Here is a 19672-nt window from a genome sequence, read left to right on the forward strand (position 1 = left end):
TACATGTCTTCAGTGGCGTAGATACAATTTTTTTCTGGGGAGGGGGGTTAAGAGTAAGTTTTTAAGTGTTCTTAGTATATCTTAAAACGAGGTCATTGTAATAATATTACATTTAAAATGGTATTATTATTATGTACCCTATTTAATGAAAATTATTTTGTTATTCAATTTTTAATAAATATCTAATCATAGTAAAATCAAAATATTTTACTCTAATATATAAATATTAATAAATAATAATCAAATATCATTAAAAAAAATCTGTGGAGGGAATGGAAACCCCTTACATCCTCCCCGTAACTACGCCACTCTATGTCTTTCATACTATTTTATGTTATCTTCATCTCACCGTAATAAAATTAAATTATGTTTAATATATACAGTAGAATCTGTTTAATACGATCTTCAAGGAACCTAAAGAATCAGATCGTTATATCCGGAAGACAAAAACATTCGATGTAACACGATTGCGCAATTTTTCCTTTTTCGACCCAACTAATTACACCACAATTTCGCAAAAAATTTGTAACACGATTGCACCACAATCCCTTTTTACCTGATAAAATCACAACACAATTGCGCACCAAAATTTCAAATTATGTGTATATACTATGTATAATAATTTATATACAACATAAAATAATGTATACAATACATACTTTCTATAATTTGCATGTGCATGCACTTGAACTATTAGTTCACAAAATGCACTATTTCAAAATCGAAATGAAAAGTTGATTGAGCTAATGATAGTTATAATAATAATATCGACTAATGACTATTAGTTAAGAAAAAAAAAATTTTTAATAAAAACATTTTCGACTATTGACCATGTATATACATTTAGCTAACATATAATTTAGAAAAAAAAACAATTTTTAACCAAGCCAACCATAATTTGTTGACAATCCTAAGCCTGTAATAATTGGGAAGTAAAATTGTGAATTAATAGGTAATAAATTTGAGTGCATGTATATGAACATTATATGTAGAAAGTATGTATTGTATATATTGTTTTATGTAATACATAAATTATTATATATAGTATATACACATATAATTATTTGGTGCGCAATGGCGTTGTGATCTTATCAGATAAAAAGGGATCGGGTGCAATCGTGTTGCAGCCGAAAGCATTACCTACGTGTAGGGTCGGACTGGGACAGAAATTTCTACCAGGAAAATAAAAAAAAACGGCCCACTTAGATGTACCAAAGGTATAAAAACAACATTAAAAAAAAGGAGCCCAACCCCTGGTATTCCGCATGCCCGGTCCGGTCCTGCTTATGTGAGATATTAAAACAAATGAATATAAGGCTAGGAATCGTTTTATCCGGAATATCATTATATACGTTATCGTAATAAACGGATTCTACTGTATATATAACATCAATGTTGGTTATTGGATTAATATGATAATATGAAAATCAATGGAGTTTTTTTAAATGTATAATAAATTTATTTGCACGGGAAAAAATATTATTATAATTAAATAATATTAAAAAAAATTATATTAAATTTAGTTAAAATTAAAATTGTTGTTAAATTGTAATTACATTTTGATTTGTTTAGGTACTTATCATTAACACGTTAGTTGCCATGGGTAGTACCGGTGATCCCATTTCGATTATTCATATCGAGCCATGATGATCGCCGCCGGTACCCATCATTTTTTTTATTGCTAGGCCACGGATATTACAGGTACAGCTTGATCCACGTTAGTATTAATTGAAAAAATAAATTGGTTGGCCTCCTATGAATGCAGTTCTTTTTACTTATAACATAAGTTATAGAAAAATATCTATTAAACATATCAAACCCCATTTAAATCCGACTATTTTTCTCACTCTTTTATGTATTTTAATTTTAAATTGTACAATACATATTGAATTTAAATAAATATTTTTACTATTTACTTACTTAATATAATTATTTAATAAATGTAGTATTTTACTGAAAGTATAGTATTATTAATATATATTAAAGAAATTAAACACCAAATACAATATAAGAAAATTTTTTATTGATCATATTATTTTAAAATTTATATATAATATTCAGTTCATGGTTGTCAAAATAAAATAATTATGAGTACTATTCTCATTGGCGCAACTAGGGGGGTGCACAGGGGACTTGTGCACCCTCAAGTTTAAAATGTGCACCCCCAAAAAATATAAGCCTTTTTCCAAAAAAAATTTATGTACCATATAAATGTATATTGAGAAAAATAGGTACCTATTATGTATCCAGGGACCCAGCTATATAATATATATATATATATATATATATATATGATATGTCTGTATAGACAAATTGTATAATATCTAATGTATAGGCGTATTTAGACTTTATGGCCGAGGGGGAAAATAATGTTAAAATAGGTAAGTTGGTAGGTAGATCTGATTATTTAATTTTGTTAAATAAATTGTATTATAAATATTAAAACAAAGTATTTATATTGAAATAATTATTAGTAGTTATTTTTTCATAATGTGGAGAGTAATTAGATTAGTGGTTTGGGGTTGTGAGGGCTTTGCCCCCATGGATCTATGAGCTCTTCACTATTTGTGCACCCCCAAAATTATTGGTCTAGTTGCGCCTATGACTATTCTGTCACTATGTAATAAATGTGTATATATAGAAATAAAAATATTTTATTTATGACATATTATAATATAAACTCAATTTGTTTTAACTTAGATATGGTCAGTCTGAAAGCATTCCATACAAACAAATGGGTTTCCTTTACATCCAGAACAATATGTAGAAACTTGTGTCGCAACTTTTTTAGCCTCTTCGGCACTGCAACCTCCACTTCGTGCTTTTTCATAGCAATGGACACATCTCCTTCTAAGTTTTCTGTTTTTTTTACGGACCAATTTTGTAACTTCCAATTTATGTTTCGACGCTACAATCGCTGGGTTATCATTTAAAATAAGAAGTTCTGTAGTTAGTGCCTCTCTGAACTCTACTATTGTTATAAAATTATCGGGGTTATGAATTTTCCAAAGTAAATATGCATTTACAACCGATGTCCCTAATAATATTTCACATGCAACTTTATGGTACCAGCGGATTGCTCTCCCGTGGAGTACTGGCATACCTCGGCTCGAAAGTTCATCCGATAAATCTATTCCCACTTGACCTTCATTATAGTCAACTACGACTTTTGGTTTTATCATTTTTCCATCTTTTTGATTTTTTTTTCCAGTTTCTACGATATCCAAATTATGACATGTACTTAGAGTGTGTATATATTGCCTTTCTTTCCACTTCGCAAATACTATACCATTTATATTTTCTTTCCCAATAATCTCGCGTTTTTTTATTTGAGCATTCACTACTTCTAACGGTAGACCTTTTTCGGTTTTTTTCACCATTCCTACTAGATGAGTTCTGCGTTCTAATAAACTGTCTGCTAAGGCTATAGAAGTATAAAAAGTGTCCGTAACTATAGTTCGTCCTTGGTCCAAATAGTCTTCGCAAAGGTTAAGGACGACGGTTTCGAGTCCTTCGCATTCCTTATCCATTTTACCAGCAAATATATTTATATCATAAGTATACCCATCTGGAGAACAAACTTTGAATAGCTTAACTCCATCCTTGTGACTTTTTTGTGGCATAAATTGACGAAATTTTAGCCGGTCACGAAATGGTATCATTGTCTCACCTACAGCTATAATTTCACCTGGTATTTTAGCAGTTTTAAATTTTGTTACTAAATATGTTATTAAATATTGAATTCTACAAAGCTGATCCCCTTCAGGTTCTATTTGATTATTTGCAAAATGCCAAAATCGTAGTAAAAGTTCAAATCTTTCTCGTGACATAGATTTCCTACATATTTCATTTTGATATAAAACATTTCTGCTCCAATAATTTGCAGTTGAAGATAATTTTACTACTCCCATGTAAAATAACAATCCTATAAAACGAATCATTTCTTCATGTGTCGTATCAACCCATTTTGTCATTTGAGTATCTCTAGTTATGCGTTTTTGTTTTACAAATTGATTGGCATTTCTATTAGTTTCTAACATCATTATTTCTACTAATTCATCAGTCATGAAAATTTGAAAATATTGAAGACAAGACGATTTTATTTTAAAATTAAATCGAATATCTCTTATATCGTTAAATTCAAAGTGCTTTTGGTTTAAGCCCGTTACGGTACCCCATTGTGAATAAGTGTGTGTATTATCATCTGCATTATCATTATCATTATCATCTGCACTTACTTCATTTTGTTCGTTTTCGGAATCACTCTCAGAAGAACTATTCAAAAAAAATGAATAGTCAAAATCTCCATTGGAAGATGCATCCGATAAATCATTTTCAATGATATCAAGTATTGTTAAAGGTCTAATAGTGGGCTTGGGTAGCCTGACTGCCCTGACTGGTCTTTTAGAAGTTGAAGGCAAGTCCGACATCGCAGTTTATTGCTAAAACAACGTTATTACACAAATAAATAATATTAAAACTAATAACCGCACTCGAATTATATTAAATATTTTATTACGTACTACGAACACGAGTCGAAAATTGACGAAAAGCGAGTTTTACCAAAACAGTTCGGGATCGCCGGCAGTAACCAATAGCAGTAGACGTGTTAAATAAAATAAAAGAACATTGCCACTAACGTACAATATCTATGGAATCGATTATATACGATTTGGTCGGGGAGAGTGCGCGCATGCGCATGCATTGTACGTGTATTATATTGTTTGCAGCTGCTCTCGGGGGTCAGCAAACATTTTTTTTATATACACATGTGTATATACATATATACACACACACACACGCACACACACACGCGCGCGCACACACACACACACTTATATATATATATATACATATATACCCATACGGTTTTCAAATGCAGCTGTCTCGGTTCGAATAACCTTGGCTTAGGTAGTTGCTACAAAATCAAACAACATTTCATCGGAGGGTAGACTGTATACATTGGTAGAGAATTTCATATGAATTTATACACGATGTTATACACGCGAAGCAGCTAACATACGAATGTATATTACATAATATACTTTAGTTTAGTGGTATGTAAAAATATAAAATAATTTTAACATATAGATTATAATGTTTTACATAATATTACTACGAACTATTGATTTAAAACATTTTAAAACCATTTTAATGATATATGTATATAATACGCAGTAAATAATTTCGTCAGAAAAGGTAATTCCGGGTAAATTGGTAGAGAATAAAAATTGTATTCATACGTTTCCAATAGAGCGGGTTAGGAAATTTTGAAGTTTATATATATACTCGTGTATATATATTTTTTTTTGTGTTTATTTAAATGGATTGGAATTAGAAACATATAAGGCAAAATATGATTATCGTAGAATAATTGTAAATTATAATAATAACATTTTAAGAGATGAATTTAAATGTGCATTAAATGTAATTCAAAGATATTCTAACAATTATGTTTGCGGATTAATGAAATTAGAGTGTGGATTGTGCAATTTTTACGTGTTATTATTATTTATTATTATTATCTTGCCCTTAATTTCGAATCCATCATCATATACATTATTTTAAATTAATTTTTTTTCGTTAACTCGGCACTGATTATTGCAAGCTAATTTTAGAGGATACTGCACTTTTTTTAAACTGAAATGGCAAATCTGTCGGAATTATTAGAACACGAGGAGTTAAAACGTTTATTCCTTATGCTATTTTACTGACAATTTCACAACCGTCGGCCACTTATATTGTGTTTAGACGGCAATTTTTTTTTTATATAAGTTATATATAAGTTGTCTCATTTTCTGTATTTCTCAATATGATATTACTTTTAAATATATCTGCTTTCTTAAAAATAAATTTACTCGCAAGTCACAGCTCTTTTACAGCAATTTTCATTCAAGTGGAATATGTAAGTAAACATGAAAGTGATTCTAAGATGTAAAAAATTAAGAACTATTTCTCAAGTATGTTTATTAAATAAAAATGTATATAAATAAGTATAATATATTTGTTAAGTACTAATAAATTAAAAAAAAGTTCATGGTTTAAAAGTGTTAAATGATCATAGAGTTACCATATATTATATACATAATATTTAACAAAGATTTGGTTAACATATATAATATTATATAATATTAATATTCATTACCATAGCCGTGACTAGAATAATAAATTCATTTTTAATTGACTTGTATTTTGTATTCATAATACGTAGGTGTACTACTATTGTGGTTTTTAAATCATCTAAAAAATATTTTATTCAATATTATTAAGTTCAGTACTATAGGTATTGTTATGACGTGATCAGTGTCGTATTTAAGGTGGGGGGGTCAATGGAATCCGGACCCTCCATATTGGCTCCAGAAATACCTGTTATTTATTTAATTTATTAATTTTTTAGTTTATAAATAATAAAAATTAAAATAAATAAAGTTTGGGTATACAAAATATAATATTTTAATATAATTTAGCTAATGTTATTGGTACAGATATAACCAAAAAATACAAAACAAGAAAACAATCAATTAGAGCCAATCCTCAAGTATCTTCTGTAGAAGAGTGACAGATTTTATGCCATTTATTAAACATTTTATCAACCAACCAACAACTCGATTTAAAATCATAAATCCGATTTTGATGTCATAGCTTTTAATTAAACTATGTTAAAATAAAAACCTGTATTAAATATCATGTTTTGTGTATAAAATAAAAAGGGTTTAAATGTTTATTTAGTTCCACATTTATAGATGTAGAAAGGTTATCATTTAAGAATTTGGTTGAGTTTAATTTACCACCAGTTAAAAATTATAGTGCGTTTGTTGAATTAAAAATATGGAAAATGAAAATGACCAGTCAAGATGTCAACATCATAAGTGGATTATAAGCGATTTTAATTTGCCCAAAAACTGATTTTCCAAATATATATTTTTTAATTAAATTATTTTGTACATTACGAGTGTTAATAACACCTGAATGATTTTTTCAACTTTGACAAAGCTGAAAACATATTTCAGATCAAGATTAAGTAATCGTTTAATCATTTTGAAAATATTTTATATCTTATGTATAAAAATATAACTAATTATTGTATGTTTAAATTTATTAGTATGTAGACGAGACTAAATGGACTAGAAACGATGTCTATTCATCGGCACATAAATCTAGATGTTGTTAATGAATTAGCATAAAATTTTAGAATATTGGATTTTGTTTTATAAATGTGGTTTTATATATTCAAAAATAAAAAAGTTTAAATATCAAAATGGTTTTATGTTAATGTATTGTAATAAATTTAATTTATTTTTAAGTGCTATGCTGTTGGATAGGGCGGGGGTGGAGCCACCCACTTAAATGTGTTTGGAAAATTTGTTGGACCTCCCCAATGAAAAGTTTCTAAATGCGCCACTGGACACCCGTTTTGGACTATGTGCTCGGCGCCAGTAATTTATTTTATTGAGAATTGTCATAGCGAAATTCATTTATATTTGTCATAAGATAACTGTTTTATTGTACAATATCGACAATAAGGAAGAAATCAGTTTTAACCTTTAAACTCAACGTGTAGAACTATAAGACTTGGATAAAAGTAAACGCATTTTTTAGTCAACATTCGGATCGCGAACCAATTCGTGCGATTCGTCCGGAATTTTTACCGACCTCAAACGTGATTAAACGCAAAATATCGAACGCGTTGCTGATGATAACCGATACGCTTCTGAGAATAAAGTTTGCTGAATTATTTCAAACGGTTGTTTTGACCAGTACAGATGTGACCAATGTCGATATTAGCTAGTCAACGTCGGCAGCGCTATAGGAGTGCGAAACTTATTAACGGACTTTTTTTTGTTCGCACTCGTTAGGCGTTCGTGGAGAAGTTTTCGATCGAACTGGCGGCCGAGTACGACGGCGGAGCGGACGGGAAGCACGGGACGGCGCGGAGCCCGCGGATCGCGGTCCGGTGCCTGGCACCCGGGTACGTGGCCACCAAAATGAGCGGGATCCGGCCCGGGACCACGGGCAACGTCGGGTGGACGCCGGTGCCGGGGCCGGCCACGTACGCGCGCCACTCGCTCCGATCGCTGGGCTGCCATTGCGGGTGCGGGCGGATTGCGCGCCGCGGCCACGGGATCGGCCACCGCAGGGACGAGACCGGGTGGCTGGCGAACGCGGCCGCCGCGGTGTTGGACTCACCGTCGTCGCCGTTCTCGATCGGGCGCCCGGGCATCGGCACCACCGGTTACACGGCGCACACGCTCACGGTAAGCAATTGACAGGCTCGAAGCGGTTAACTCTGCCGACCGACCGGACACGCGGGCGGCACACGCGTTAAGCCGCGCCCACGCCAGTAATAGTCTTGCGTTGAGCGCCGTTAGCCGTTAGCGCCGTGTTTGCCATAAATTTGTTCGTGCGAATATTTTCAGCGAATTTCCATACACACACGCACGCACACTCACACACACACACACATGATCCGTCGGCTACGGGTTTTTCGCGGAGCAACATCGGCGTGGACGTATTTTCGTGTTTTTTTCTTTTTCTTTTTTTAAACGTCAACTGAACTCTACGGTTAATGTCCGATGGATTGGTTGTTATAAATAAAAAAAAAAAAAAAGAAATACGCAGCTCTCATTATTGCACGCCGTTCAATTAAAAAAAAAGGAGAAAAAAAGAAATCCAGTTGTTATTGAACAAAACATCTCTATCGAAACAGAAACCAATACGATCATAGCGAATTATTATTGATCACGAACACGCAGCGCACTAAATATTCGATTATAGATCGTTAACGAAAATTTGTTTCTAAAAATATTTTCGGCGAATACTACATTTGGCGTACAACGTACATTTTTACTAGGGTGGACGCGGGCTTTAGGAACGCACACCGGCATGGTCGATGAGGTGCGCGATATGATTTGCCGTCCGTTACGGTTTCCTTTCGTTTGAAATCAGACCGTCGCGCGAGCGTGCTCTTAACCGTTTGCGTTTCGTTTCAATTCTCGTTATAGAAATAAATACACATTAATAATACGGATCCGATGAAATCGTACCTCAATATAATATACACTCGGCGCGCGTCCGAATCGCATCCAAAAACGATTTATCCGAGTCGCAACCGTGGATTCTGGACAATGAATTCGCATTGCGCACGCGGTTTTCTATCGACAAGTTGGACCACCGTTGGATGCTTCCCTTACCACTTTGACAAAACTTTCGTTTAGATAAAATGTCATTCATTTACATTTTTCAGCGCGGGTCTCAGTGCTCCGCGGTTTTTTCACGCGTTCAACTAGCGGCTCGACAACAGCACTGCTAATGATGACGGTGGTCTTATCGAATGGGGAAGGGATTGTTGACGAGAAAAATAACTTAAAATTAACCGGCGCTAGAGGTGTGAGGGAGAAACTTTAAAATATTAAAATCGTTGGAAGGGGGGCCCAATACCGGCGCTTCATCAGTGACAAGTAACGCTGCGGTTTAGATTGCACATGACTGCTGCAGGTGATGGCGATGAACGTGGCAAGATGGGCTGTGGGTGACGCGTACGTGTCCAGAGCTGTGTGCCGCATGATGTGCCGAAACCGGGACCGGATGGCGCGAAGGCATGCAAAAGCGGCCAAGGACGCCGTGAGAGCCGTGCCGGAGCAACGGGATCGATGACGTCTCGAAATTCCAACGGGTCCGGAGACTTCAGCGACACCATCGGACACCATCAGGGCGATTATCGGGGGCGTACCGACATCCCGATCGGAAAATGTGCGCGAAAACCCAAAGAGTGTCGATTATTGTTCGGAAAATTATTGTCTTTACGTAGGTGCCAAAACTAATTTGCAATCACTTGGGATTGGGTGTTTGAAATAAAATAATTGTTTTTTCATAGGTCCTTTATTTTTTTTCGAATCAATTTATAACCTAGGAGGGTAGCTAATGCACTACCTTGCATCTCCCTCGCAACGGCTACGAGCAGTGCTCAACTTATGGGGGGACGCAGGGAAACGGAGTACCCCAACTAATTTTCAGAAATTTTAGCGTCCCCTTACTATTATAACGCTATAATCATAACACTCGTCCAGTTTTAGGCACGTTTTTTTTTAAAGTAAATAGAGTCCCCCTTCTTTAATTTTGCCAAGTCGAGCACTGGCTACGAGTAACACCGTGGTGCGGGTGGTACAGATGACGGTTACTGTCGAAGACCATTGATTTATGTGACTCGCGTACAACGTAATCCACTGTCGACGCTGCGAATTCGATGACACAATGTGCCGATACGCAAACTCGTAGTGCGTTCTTGTGTTAGGATAACTGAACGCGTGGTTACGAATCACGTCGAAACCAAAGCACGTGTATTGTTTTCTTTGATTCACCGCCTCAGAAACGAATAGATCTCTACTATCACGTATCAATTCATATGCTCATGTATCGACCAACTCTTGTGGTACCCCCAACCTACGGGCTAGGGATTGAAAACGTTCGTTTGTTCGCGTGCGGCCTTTGTTGGAAAGCACTTTAATAATATTTCCAATATTTCGACGGTACAAATGTATGCGCAATGTATTGTTGGACGCATGTACATAAAATATCCATTATTGGCCTAGTACTTTAAGGGCCCTGGACCCATTTTTTCAGAAGGGCTCCCAAAAATGTCATCTCATAAAATTATAAAAATCCCTATAAATAGTGCAAAATATTATGATTTTTTAATGGTGCCTTATTTAAAATATACAAACAATTGAGCTAATTACATAGTTTCATTTTTAATAATACTACAAGGTTATATTAATAATATAAGTAATACTTTATAATATAAAACTTAATATTTTTCAATGATAAACAAATTGTACAATTATTTTTTTTTTTTAGTTCACTAAAAACTGCCAGCAATTAAAAGTATAAATGATATAAATTGACACGATTATTATAATAATTTATAAATATTTAAAATGGGAGCCCTGAACAGTAATTTAGTAATCTAGCGGCGGACACTGAATTTATCATGTATTATAAGGCATGGCGAGGAACGGCAGGATGGCAATTGAATCCTTACTTTGTGCCAGCGAAACAATTACGGAGTGATAATATAGGGCAACTTGCCGGAGACTGAAATAAAAAGTGACCCAAAATTGGAAACTTTTATTTACAAAACTATTTAAATTATAACAATGTTTCGAGTTCCTATAAAAAGTTAAGAAATATGTATTTTTTTCTGAACAAATTTTAAGACACGTTCTAAAGGTGGAGATCTTAATGATAAAATATTGTGATTTATGATTATATAAATATATTAATTTATATTTTTATCGTTATAGAAACAATCGTATTTATAAAAGTGTTTGTGAAAAATTATATTGCACGTAATGTATTTATGTACTTTGATATTGCTATTATAAAGATTGTAAGGCTATTTTAAATTTCAGAATTTTTACAATTAATAACAGCAGTAATAACTAGAAACTGAATATACAGTATTTGATTAATATAGTAACAATTTAAATATCTATCAAAAAATATTGGTTACGATAATAAGAACGAGAAAATATTAGAAAAATATTTATACTTGTATGCTTAATTAATCTTAAAAACTTACATAAGACTAATCTATAATGATCTACGGAGGAAAACCTTTAATACCCGTCGCCCCAGATAAAAAGTGCAACACTCAAAAAATGGTAATCCGCGGACCTGGTGCGTATTCGTATGGATTAGTAAGTATTTACCTACATATAATTACGTATTTTATTAACACCGAAATAAGACATTAGCGTATTACTTAAAATTATCTCAGATAGCTAAACAACCTGGAAGCGACTACAAAATTCGAATTCGTGACAAGGAGCGAATACGTCTTCAAAATCATAAAATGCAAATTGAAAATTTACTTCAAGGTATACATAATCATGATCTTAGTATAGAAATGATTAACGTAGCAGATAAGAAGCATTTATATAACCGAATAAAAGGAATGGTTGATGAGGAAATGAAAACTAACGAACATTTATTTGTAGAAGAACGTCCGAAGTTTGTACGATTATTGTTTATTTCTATAGTAAACATTGTTATGTTAAATTTAATAATTCTAATTATTTATCTATGCATTTTATTGAGAAATCATTTGGTATAAATTAAAATCTTTTTTTTATATACAATTTTATTTTGAATATTTTTGAATATTTCAGTTGTAATACATCATACAAATGCCGGATTTTTAATATTTTTATCGTATATTTCGTTACTATGTTACATTTTTTTTATATCTATTCATAGTAATACTATTCATAATTAATTTTGCTGATTTTTTTTATATATTAAGTATATCTATATTTATTTTATTTTAAAAGATTTAACATAACGTTATTACACTTTGACAACAAAGTGTAAATTATAATATAGTAATATAGTAATAATATTGGTCAGATAAAAAGTAATGAGCATTAAAATAATAATAAAAGTAACCGATAACAATGTTAAAGTATTAAATGTAAATATAGTAAATATGTTAATAGTATTAAACGTACTCGTTTAACTCAAAGAAATATAATAAATGTTTACTACTCAGTATATAGTATAATATTTATTTTACACAAAATATTTGTGCTAAAATTTTTGCTAACGCTGTTATATGCAAGGAACACAATCAAAAACTCAATTAATTAAATTAATTACATACATTTCCAAAAATATACATTTTTATATCTAAATTGGTGTTTTAAATGCATATGTTCATTTTTATCGCACAAATATTGCGTGGTACTATTGCACATTAAATTCTCAGTTAAGCTTAATATTTCTCTTAATATTTTAGTCAAAAATTAGTAGAAGAAGATGAGGAAAAACCGAAACTTCTTAGAATGTCAAAGGAGGAAATACAAGCGATATTGGACGAGTCAAAAATAAAAAAAGATGAAGAAGAACGTAAAACAGCGGAAGAAAAACGTTTACAACATTTCATGTTTGTATTAACAATATAAATTAAACTCATGAATTTAAACAAACGTAGTTTTATTTTTTTAGAGAAAATTCTAGTGAATTGAGAATTGCAGCTATTACTAAGCGCCAAAAAGAAATATCTGATATGAATTATAAAATAATTCAGGAAAAAGAAATGATGGAAAAAGAACAAAAACTTAAGAAATTGGAACAGGCTATCATAAATAATACAGAATTTATTAAAAATCAGGTAAACTTTATTTAATAAAATGTTAAAAAGATACCTGTACGCAGTAGAGAAAAAATTGGTTTGATTATGATCGGTCAACTAGACCAGTGGTTTTCAACCGGTGGATCGCGGCACAGTTTTGGGTCGCGATAAGTTTTCTGTTTATAATTTAAAAAATTCATATTTATATATATATAATAGTACGGTTTCGGGTTTATTCGACATATATTATATCATGTATGTCATATGATATTGCATAAAAATATTTTCGAATAAACCCGAAACCGTACTATTTTGTACTATTTTAAATTTGTAGAAGATTAGAATAAACACTTTTTTCTCAAACACTCATATTTAATTAGAAAAAATCCTCAAACCAATATGCAACACATACCACAGTGAACAGAGATGTCGGTGAATAGGAATTAGTGAAATTGGGTTTTGTCAATGTGGGAAGACACGACTATGCATCAGGCATAACAACAATATAATAAATGTTATGACTTAATTTAAAAAGGAGATAATATTATAGATACGCATTAAAATATTACAAAAAATCACTGTTAACTTCTTTATATTAGATAAAACGTGTATATTGTAAGTGGTTTTTTTGTATTTATTTATAATTAATACTTTTTTTTGTTTCCAATAGATTTCAAGGAAATTTAAATGCAATCATTTTTAATTTTATTTTAATTTTTTATACACTTAAAATAGAAGCTACTCTAAATAAAAAATATTTGATTTACTAAAAATAACTGTTATTTTGGTCCTATTATAGTATAATATTATTGTATTTATTAGATTCACGAGAAAAAAGAAGAAAATCGCCATATTTTGGAAAAAAAACAGAAATTTCGAAATGAATTACAAAAGCAGTTACTAGAAAAAAAAGTTCAAAAAGAATATGAAAAAGAGTTAAAAAATGCCGAACGCAAAGATTTAATAAAATTAACGGAAAAATTAAACAAAGAGAAAGAATTTGGTGAGCAAAAATAAAACATACTAAAGCTTGTTAAATACCAATTTTCTATTTTAAGTAGGTTAGGATAGAATATGTGATAAATCATTTATATTTATTTTAATCAATATACATTGATTACTACTTTAAAATTTTTAAATTAAAACCACATTGCAACCTACATCAGTTTACAATGAGTTACAATTGACTCTATATTCGTTATTTTTGCGCTCAGTAGATAATTTCAGATCCTCGATTTATACTACTGTATTAAAAACACCATTTTAAACAAAAAACAAAAACAAACTGATAATTTTTTTTCTAAACCTGTACCATTATAAGATAAATTTACATTATGTCATAAATTAGTATGTACTTATTATTTATAGACTTTAATAAAATTTAAATACGTATGATATCAGTCGAATTGTCGAGAGTCTAATGTATTAAATTATTTGTACTGATTATTATTTTTTTATGATACTTGAATTAATTTTATTGATTTTAATCAAGACATTAAATGAAAAAAACTATAAATATGAAACCCTTTTTTTAAGTGCCGACCTGTTACGGATTTTATGCATTTCAAAAAATAAAACATAAATACAAATACAATTAATGTCCTTGTAAAGAATTAAAAAATATTTATAACTCATACTTGTTTTATACTAAATAGAATGATTTAATAAATTATACAACCATCTTCAACTGAATTTCCATTTAAGTTCGTCGTTTAAGTCCAAATGATTATATTTACAACGCTGTGTCGATTTTATTGCAGAAATATTGGAACGTATAAAACATCAGAAACAAAATGAAAAAGAAATTGCACAATTCTTAGAAGAAAGAGCTAAATTATTTTCAAAATCTGACAAATGTGGATCAATTTTAAATGATACGTTCGTAACCACAACCAGAGAGCATATAGCTAGGGAAAAATTAAAAGCCTGCAAAGCAAAGGTTACAAACGATAGTCCGAATCGTTGTTTCTCGAATAAAAATTTAATTTTTCGTATAATATAACTTTAGATGCAATTGAGGCACGACAACGAGTGGCTCATGAAGCGCGATGCAATGATTAAAGAAGAACGCAGAAAGCAAAATGAAGAAATGTCGAACATTTTGATGAAACAAATAAAAGATATTGAAGATTTGAAAGTATCCGTTGAACGCGAAAAAGACGAATTGCGGCGGAAACGCGTAGAGGTACGGATTTGTTTCCTTATAGCCCGTATAAATTGTGCAGTTCCCGTGTCATAATAACAGTAATAATTATACTGTCTTTTCAGGAAGACAACAGAATATTAATGGAACAGTTAAAATTTAACGAGGAGATGGTTAAACATCAAAACGATATGAAGCGCAAAGCATTAGAAGAGTCAATGAAGGATCATGAAAACTATTTAAAAGAAGAAAAGGAACTGTGCCAAAGTATTAAACAAAGAAAATGGAATTTCAAAACAGAATTAAGCAATCAAATAAATTCCAACAAAGATATACTTGTAAGTGAGATAGTGGTTCACGTTTTTAATAACTATAATTGTCTAATTATAATTGCTTAACGTCAAAAAAATTCGTTCGGTATTTGATTCGCACCGTTGACAGGCTTGTCCCGTGCGTATTCCATGAATATCTATTTCTGGTTTTAAAATGTATGCATTTTTACTATCACACTTAACCGTTTGTATTAATTATAATTATAAATTATATTATATGGTTAATCTCATCATAATATATTTACAGAAGTTAATTATTAATTGTACTTTTATTTTAAATATTATTATTTAGCATGGTGTATGGCATTGTATATTTTATAGCAATAACATACATATGTTTACACTTAACGCTAATAAATTATGACCTTTAACTCAACCGTATACTCGAGTGTGCACTATTATATTTATTACGTTATATTTCATCCAGAATTATTTTATTAAAAAATGAGTTTGAAATTAATCATATATTAACGTAAAATACACGTTTTGGAATTATATTCGTTTTTATTTTTAATATTTTATTACTATTCACAGGAAAAACAAAAAATGACTGAATTGGAAAATCATCGAAAACATATGAAAGAATTAGCTGAACAAGAAGAACTACTTCAAAAATTATTAAAACAAATTTAATCTCACAAATAGCATATGCTAATAGTAATGGTGAAATTGAACATATATAATATAATATATTATATTGACAAAAAAAAAAAAAATAAAAAAATAAATAAAAAAAATAGTAATTTTAAACCAAACAATTGATATACCAATATACATGATGTTTCTAAAATAAATGAAAAAAATATTACAGAAGTATTTTTTATCTATTAATTCTTAAAATAATATCTTGATGTAAGAATAAATACTCTTCCGACAAATTTCGCGAAATTCTTTTATGACACTAAATGGGACGTCGTTTTTGACGCTTGGTTAGTTGGTGTTGCCAGAATCAAAAAGCGCTTTAATACACCGATTTGCATCAGGTAATGAGGACTTAACCTACAGCCGGCACAATGTTACATTTGTAAACGCTTGCCATACAAACATAATTAGATACATAACATCACATTAGAGTTAAGTCTATCAGAAATAAATATTATTTTTATTATTTGTTTTAACAAGGCAAACTATCATGATATTTAGTTATATGGTGTTTATCGTGGGATAATTTATGAAAATAAATTAAGATAACTTCGACCGGCCGGCAATCAAAATTCGACTTTCATACAATATACCTAACATTGGTATTAATGTAAAATTCTGTTATGTCTAAGTATCTTGCTTCAAAATGCGTGTGGATTAAATCGCTCCTTATGTAAAAAAAATATTTTATGTAATCTTAAATATCACAATAGTTTGCATTGTCAAAACAAATAATAAAAATTATACTTATTTCAAATTTACTTTTGTTACATCATTTTATTTAAAAACTAGTAACAATATTGAAGTCCTGGTTAATTCTATAGTTTAACTAGTTAAAACTAGTTTTAATGTATTTTAGATTTTAACTAATATAAATATTAAACCATGTAGATATCTATATATATCGTATATTTATGGATATAAATTTGAAATTTGAAATTGTTCTCTCCCACAAGCTAGTGCTTTTTGGAGACAATTTCTAATTATAATGTGTTTTAATTTTATTGCTAAGGAATATCAATACAATTTTATACATCTATATCTAATAAGTAATATATTAATAATAGTAATAGTAATGCGGGATTGCGAAACTAAATAAAAATAAAAATCTACCCTATTTATTTGTTTTTTTATAGGAATTATAATATGATTTAATTTATACTTATATACATTGATCTTTATTGTTTTTATCGATCCTCTAAAGATACACTAATAATATAAATCTAAAATCATAATGTACACCTTAACGTCACTGTTATCTTCGGCATTTTATTTGTATACGTATGGATCATGCATAAAAAGAATACATTTTAAATAAATTTTCATTTAAATATAAAATTATAGTTCCTAAATAAAATATTATTTTTTATTTTTATTTATTCCCCAAGAAAAAATAAAGGACCGCACTGAACATGTTCATGTGAAGACTCATGCGTTCATAATTTGTAATACGAGTACATTATATGTTAAGCGTGTTTAAAGCTATTTGTAGTAGTTTTGTTGTGAGGAAAAAGAATCAAAGAGAGATGTTTTAGAGCAATAACTTAAAGCTTAACAGTATATTTACCTTACATAACTAATATATCAATTTGAATAGTCTTTTTTCTTTCACACTCTCTGTCATTTCGATTTTCGATATTATACTCATTTATTGATTTGTTAAAATGTGTTTATGTATTGATTCGATTGCACCTATACTTTTTATTATATAAATAAATTATCTGTTGCAAATTTTTGCAACCGGTATACTAGTATTATATTAAATTATTTAATTAATTAGTACAATAAACAGTAATTAAACTAAAATCATCTATGGTTACTAAATTTTAGTTTTTTAAATTAATTAATTTTAATTTTTCCAAGTAACGAAGTACTTTTTTTAATGTGATATATATCTTGTAATAATTAAATTAAACTATTTAGCTTACGTGCGAAAAGTTTGGAGTGAATTGGTTTTAAAAGCAAAGAGCCTAAATGACTTGTAAAAGCTTCATAAAAAAAAATAAACAAAAAAAATAGTTGAATTGTAATTTTGTTTTTAAATATCTCCAAAGGATTAATATAATATTATAGTAACCTATAATATCTATCTACAATTTTATAGTTCTCACTATTATAATTTTTATTTATTAGGTATTTTAATTTCTTAGCCTTAAGAAATGTATTTACTTTTAAATTATAAACTCAGAGCGTTGTTTATTGTATTTATTACTGTCACCGAACCGCATTTTCATTGATATGTTATGCAAGACGATTTTAACTGTATTAGTGGATGGAGTCAATCGACTTCTCAAAACTAACTTATTCACAACTCAAAATTATTAGTGTAATAATACGTAATTTTTTTAATAGAAAAATATTTGTTAATAAAATAAGATATTTAATCAATTATTAGTATTTATTACACCACCGGTGTTCAGATTTTAACTACCTAATGTGGTAAAAATAAAAAAGGAAGTATAACGCGTTCACGCGTTTAATATAAATATTAAAGGCATGTTATTCAAGATATTTGAAATTCAAAAGAGTTGGTATGTACCACAGTATTCGCCCGTACAAACGATCATGTAATATTGTAAATATAAATGCATAGGTACAAGATTTCAAGAAAGCTTAACAAACAAACATTCAAATCCTTTTCAACGGTCGTGACATGCGAAACAAATAAAATAATCATTTTGCTATTTATTTTCTAGCAACATGTATAAATTGAATTATTTAAGCTTTATTGTGATGTCTACAGTCGTACATGAGTATTATGCGCAATGGAGATTACGTAGGAAAAGCTTACCGATGATACAATGGCACAACTCACGGATAAGCCTTATTGTTATATAAGGTCATGCAGCACGTGGCATTATTTCAACGTATATTTTATTTATATAAAACGAGAATACAGCGTTCACTGATTTCGGAACTTGATCGACATCACCTAACCGTATGGTCTTAATACTATAAATTGATCGTTGGTCACTGCCATTAATAACGTCATAAGCCTTTAAACAACCCGGGTGTCATAAGAGTAAATACTAATCTCAAATTAACAAAGAGACTGTATAAAATATGATAAAACATTGACCGACTTTGTAAGTGTAAGTGTATTGTGTAAGTACACAAAGGCAAAGATGGGCAAATGAATGAAAATAATTAACTGGAGTTAAATTAAGAGAATACAAGATCGATAAGTTAAAAGTTAACATTTAACAATTCATAAATTTAATTCGATTCGTTAAAAGTTAATAAGGAAAAAAATATTAACTTAACTCGATTTAAAAAAAGTTAATATACTTTTTTTAATTAGTAAATAGATTACATAATTTGAATATTAAGCTAAAAATTAAATTTTTTTTACTTTTATAAATATAAAATAAAAAAAAATGTTAAGAAATGAATGAATAATGAAAATATATATTAAAATAATTTTAC

General features: G+C 30.1%; 3 protein-coding genes across 3 annotated transcripts in view; 2 read left to right on the forward strand and 1 right to left on the reverse strand.

The window, feature by feature from the left end:
* The window catches only part of LOC112692187 (very-long-chain 3-oxoacyl-CoA reductase-like), a 33122-nt gene extending 23249 nt beyond the window's left edge, over positions 1–9873 (forward strand). The window contains exons 5-6 of the mRNA XM_025566761.1: positions 7857–8255; positions 9496–9873. Coding sequence (XP_025422546.1) covers positions 7857–8255; positions 9496–9654 — 558 coding nt within the window. The 3' untranslated portion in view covers positions 9655–9873. The remainder of the gene's footprint in view (positions 1–7856; positions 8256–9495) is intronic.
* On the reverse strand, positions 2436–4734 carry LOC112692186 (piggyBac transposable element-derived protein 4-like). The gene is made up of 2 exons (XM_025566760.1): positions 4524–4734; positions 2436–4442 (listed from the first exon to the last, which is right to left on the reverse strand). The coding sequence occupies exon 2, from the start codon at positions 4428–4430 to the stop codon at positions 2697–2699; it is 1734 nt and encodes a 577-aa protein (XP_025422545.1). The 5' UTR covers positions 4431–4442; positions 4524–4734; the 3' UTR covers positions 2436–2696.
* Positions 9874–11594: 1721 nt separating the features above from the next.
* Positions 11595–16270, forward strand: LOC112692178 (golgin subfamily A member 6-like protein 1). The gene is made up of 9 exons (XM_025566749.1): positions 11595–11696; positions 11777–12009; positions 12794–12940; positions 13003–13132; positions 14066–14132; positions 14890–15068; positions 15138–15314; positions 15398–15610; positions 16139–16270. Exons 1-9 carry the CDS (start codon positions 11595–11597, stop codon positions 16235–16237), a joined length of 1347 nt encoding a protein of 448 aa, XP_025422534.1. The 3' UTR covers positions 16238–16270.
* The last annotated feature ends 3402 nt before the right edge of the window (positions 16271–19672 follow it).

Source organism: Sipha flava, unplaced genomic scaffold (genome assembly GCF_003268045.1).
Source record: "Sipha flava isolate LNK unplaced genomic scaffold, YSA_version1 71_pilon_pilon, whole genome shotgun sequence".
Lineage (NCBI taxonomy): Eukaryota > Metazoa > Arthropoda > Insecta > Hemiptera > Aphididae > Sipha > Sipha flava.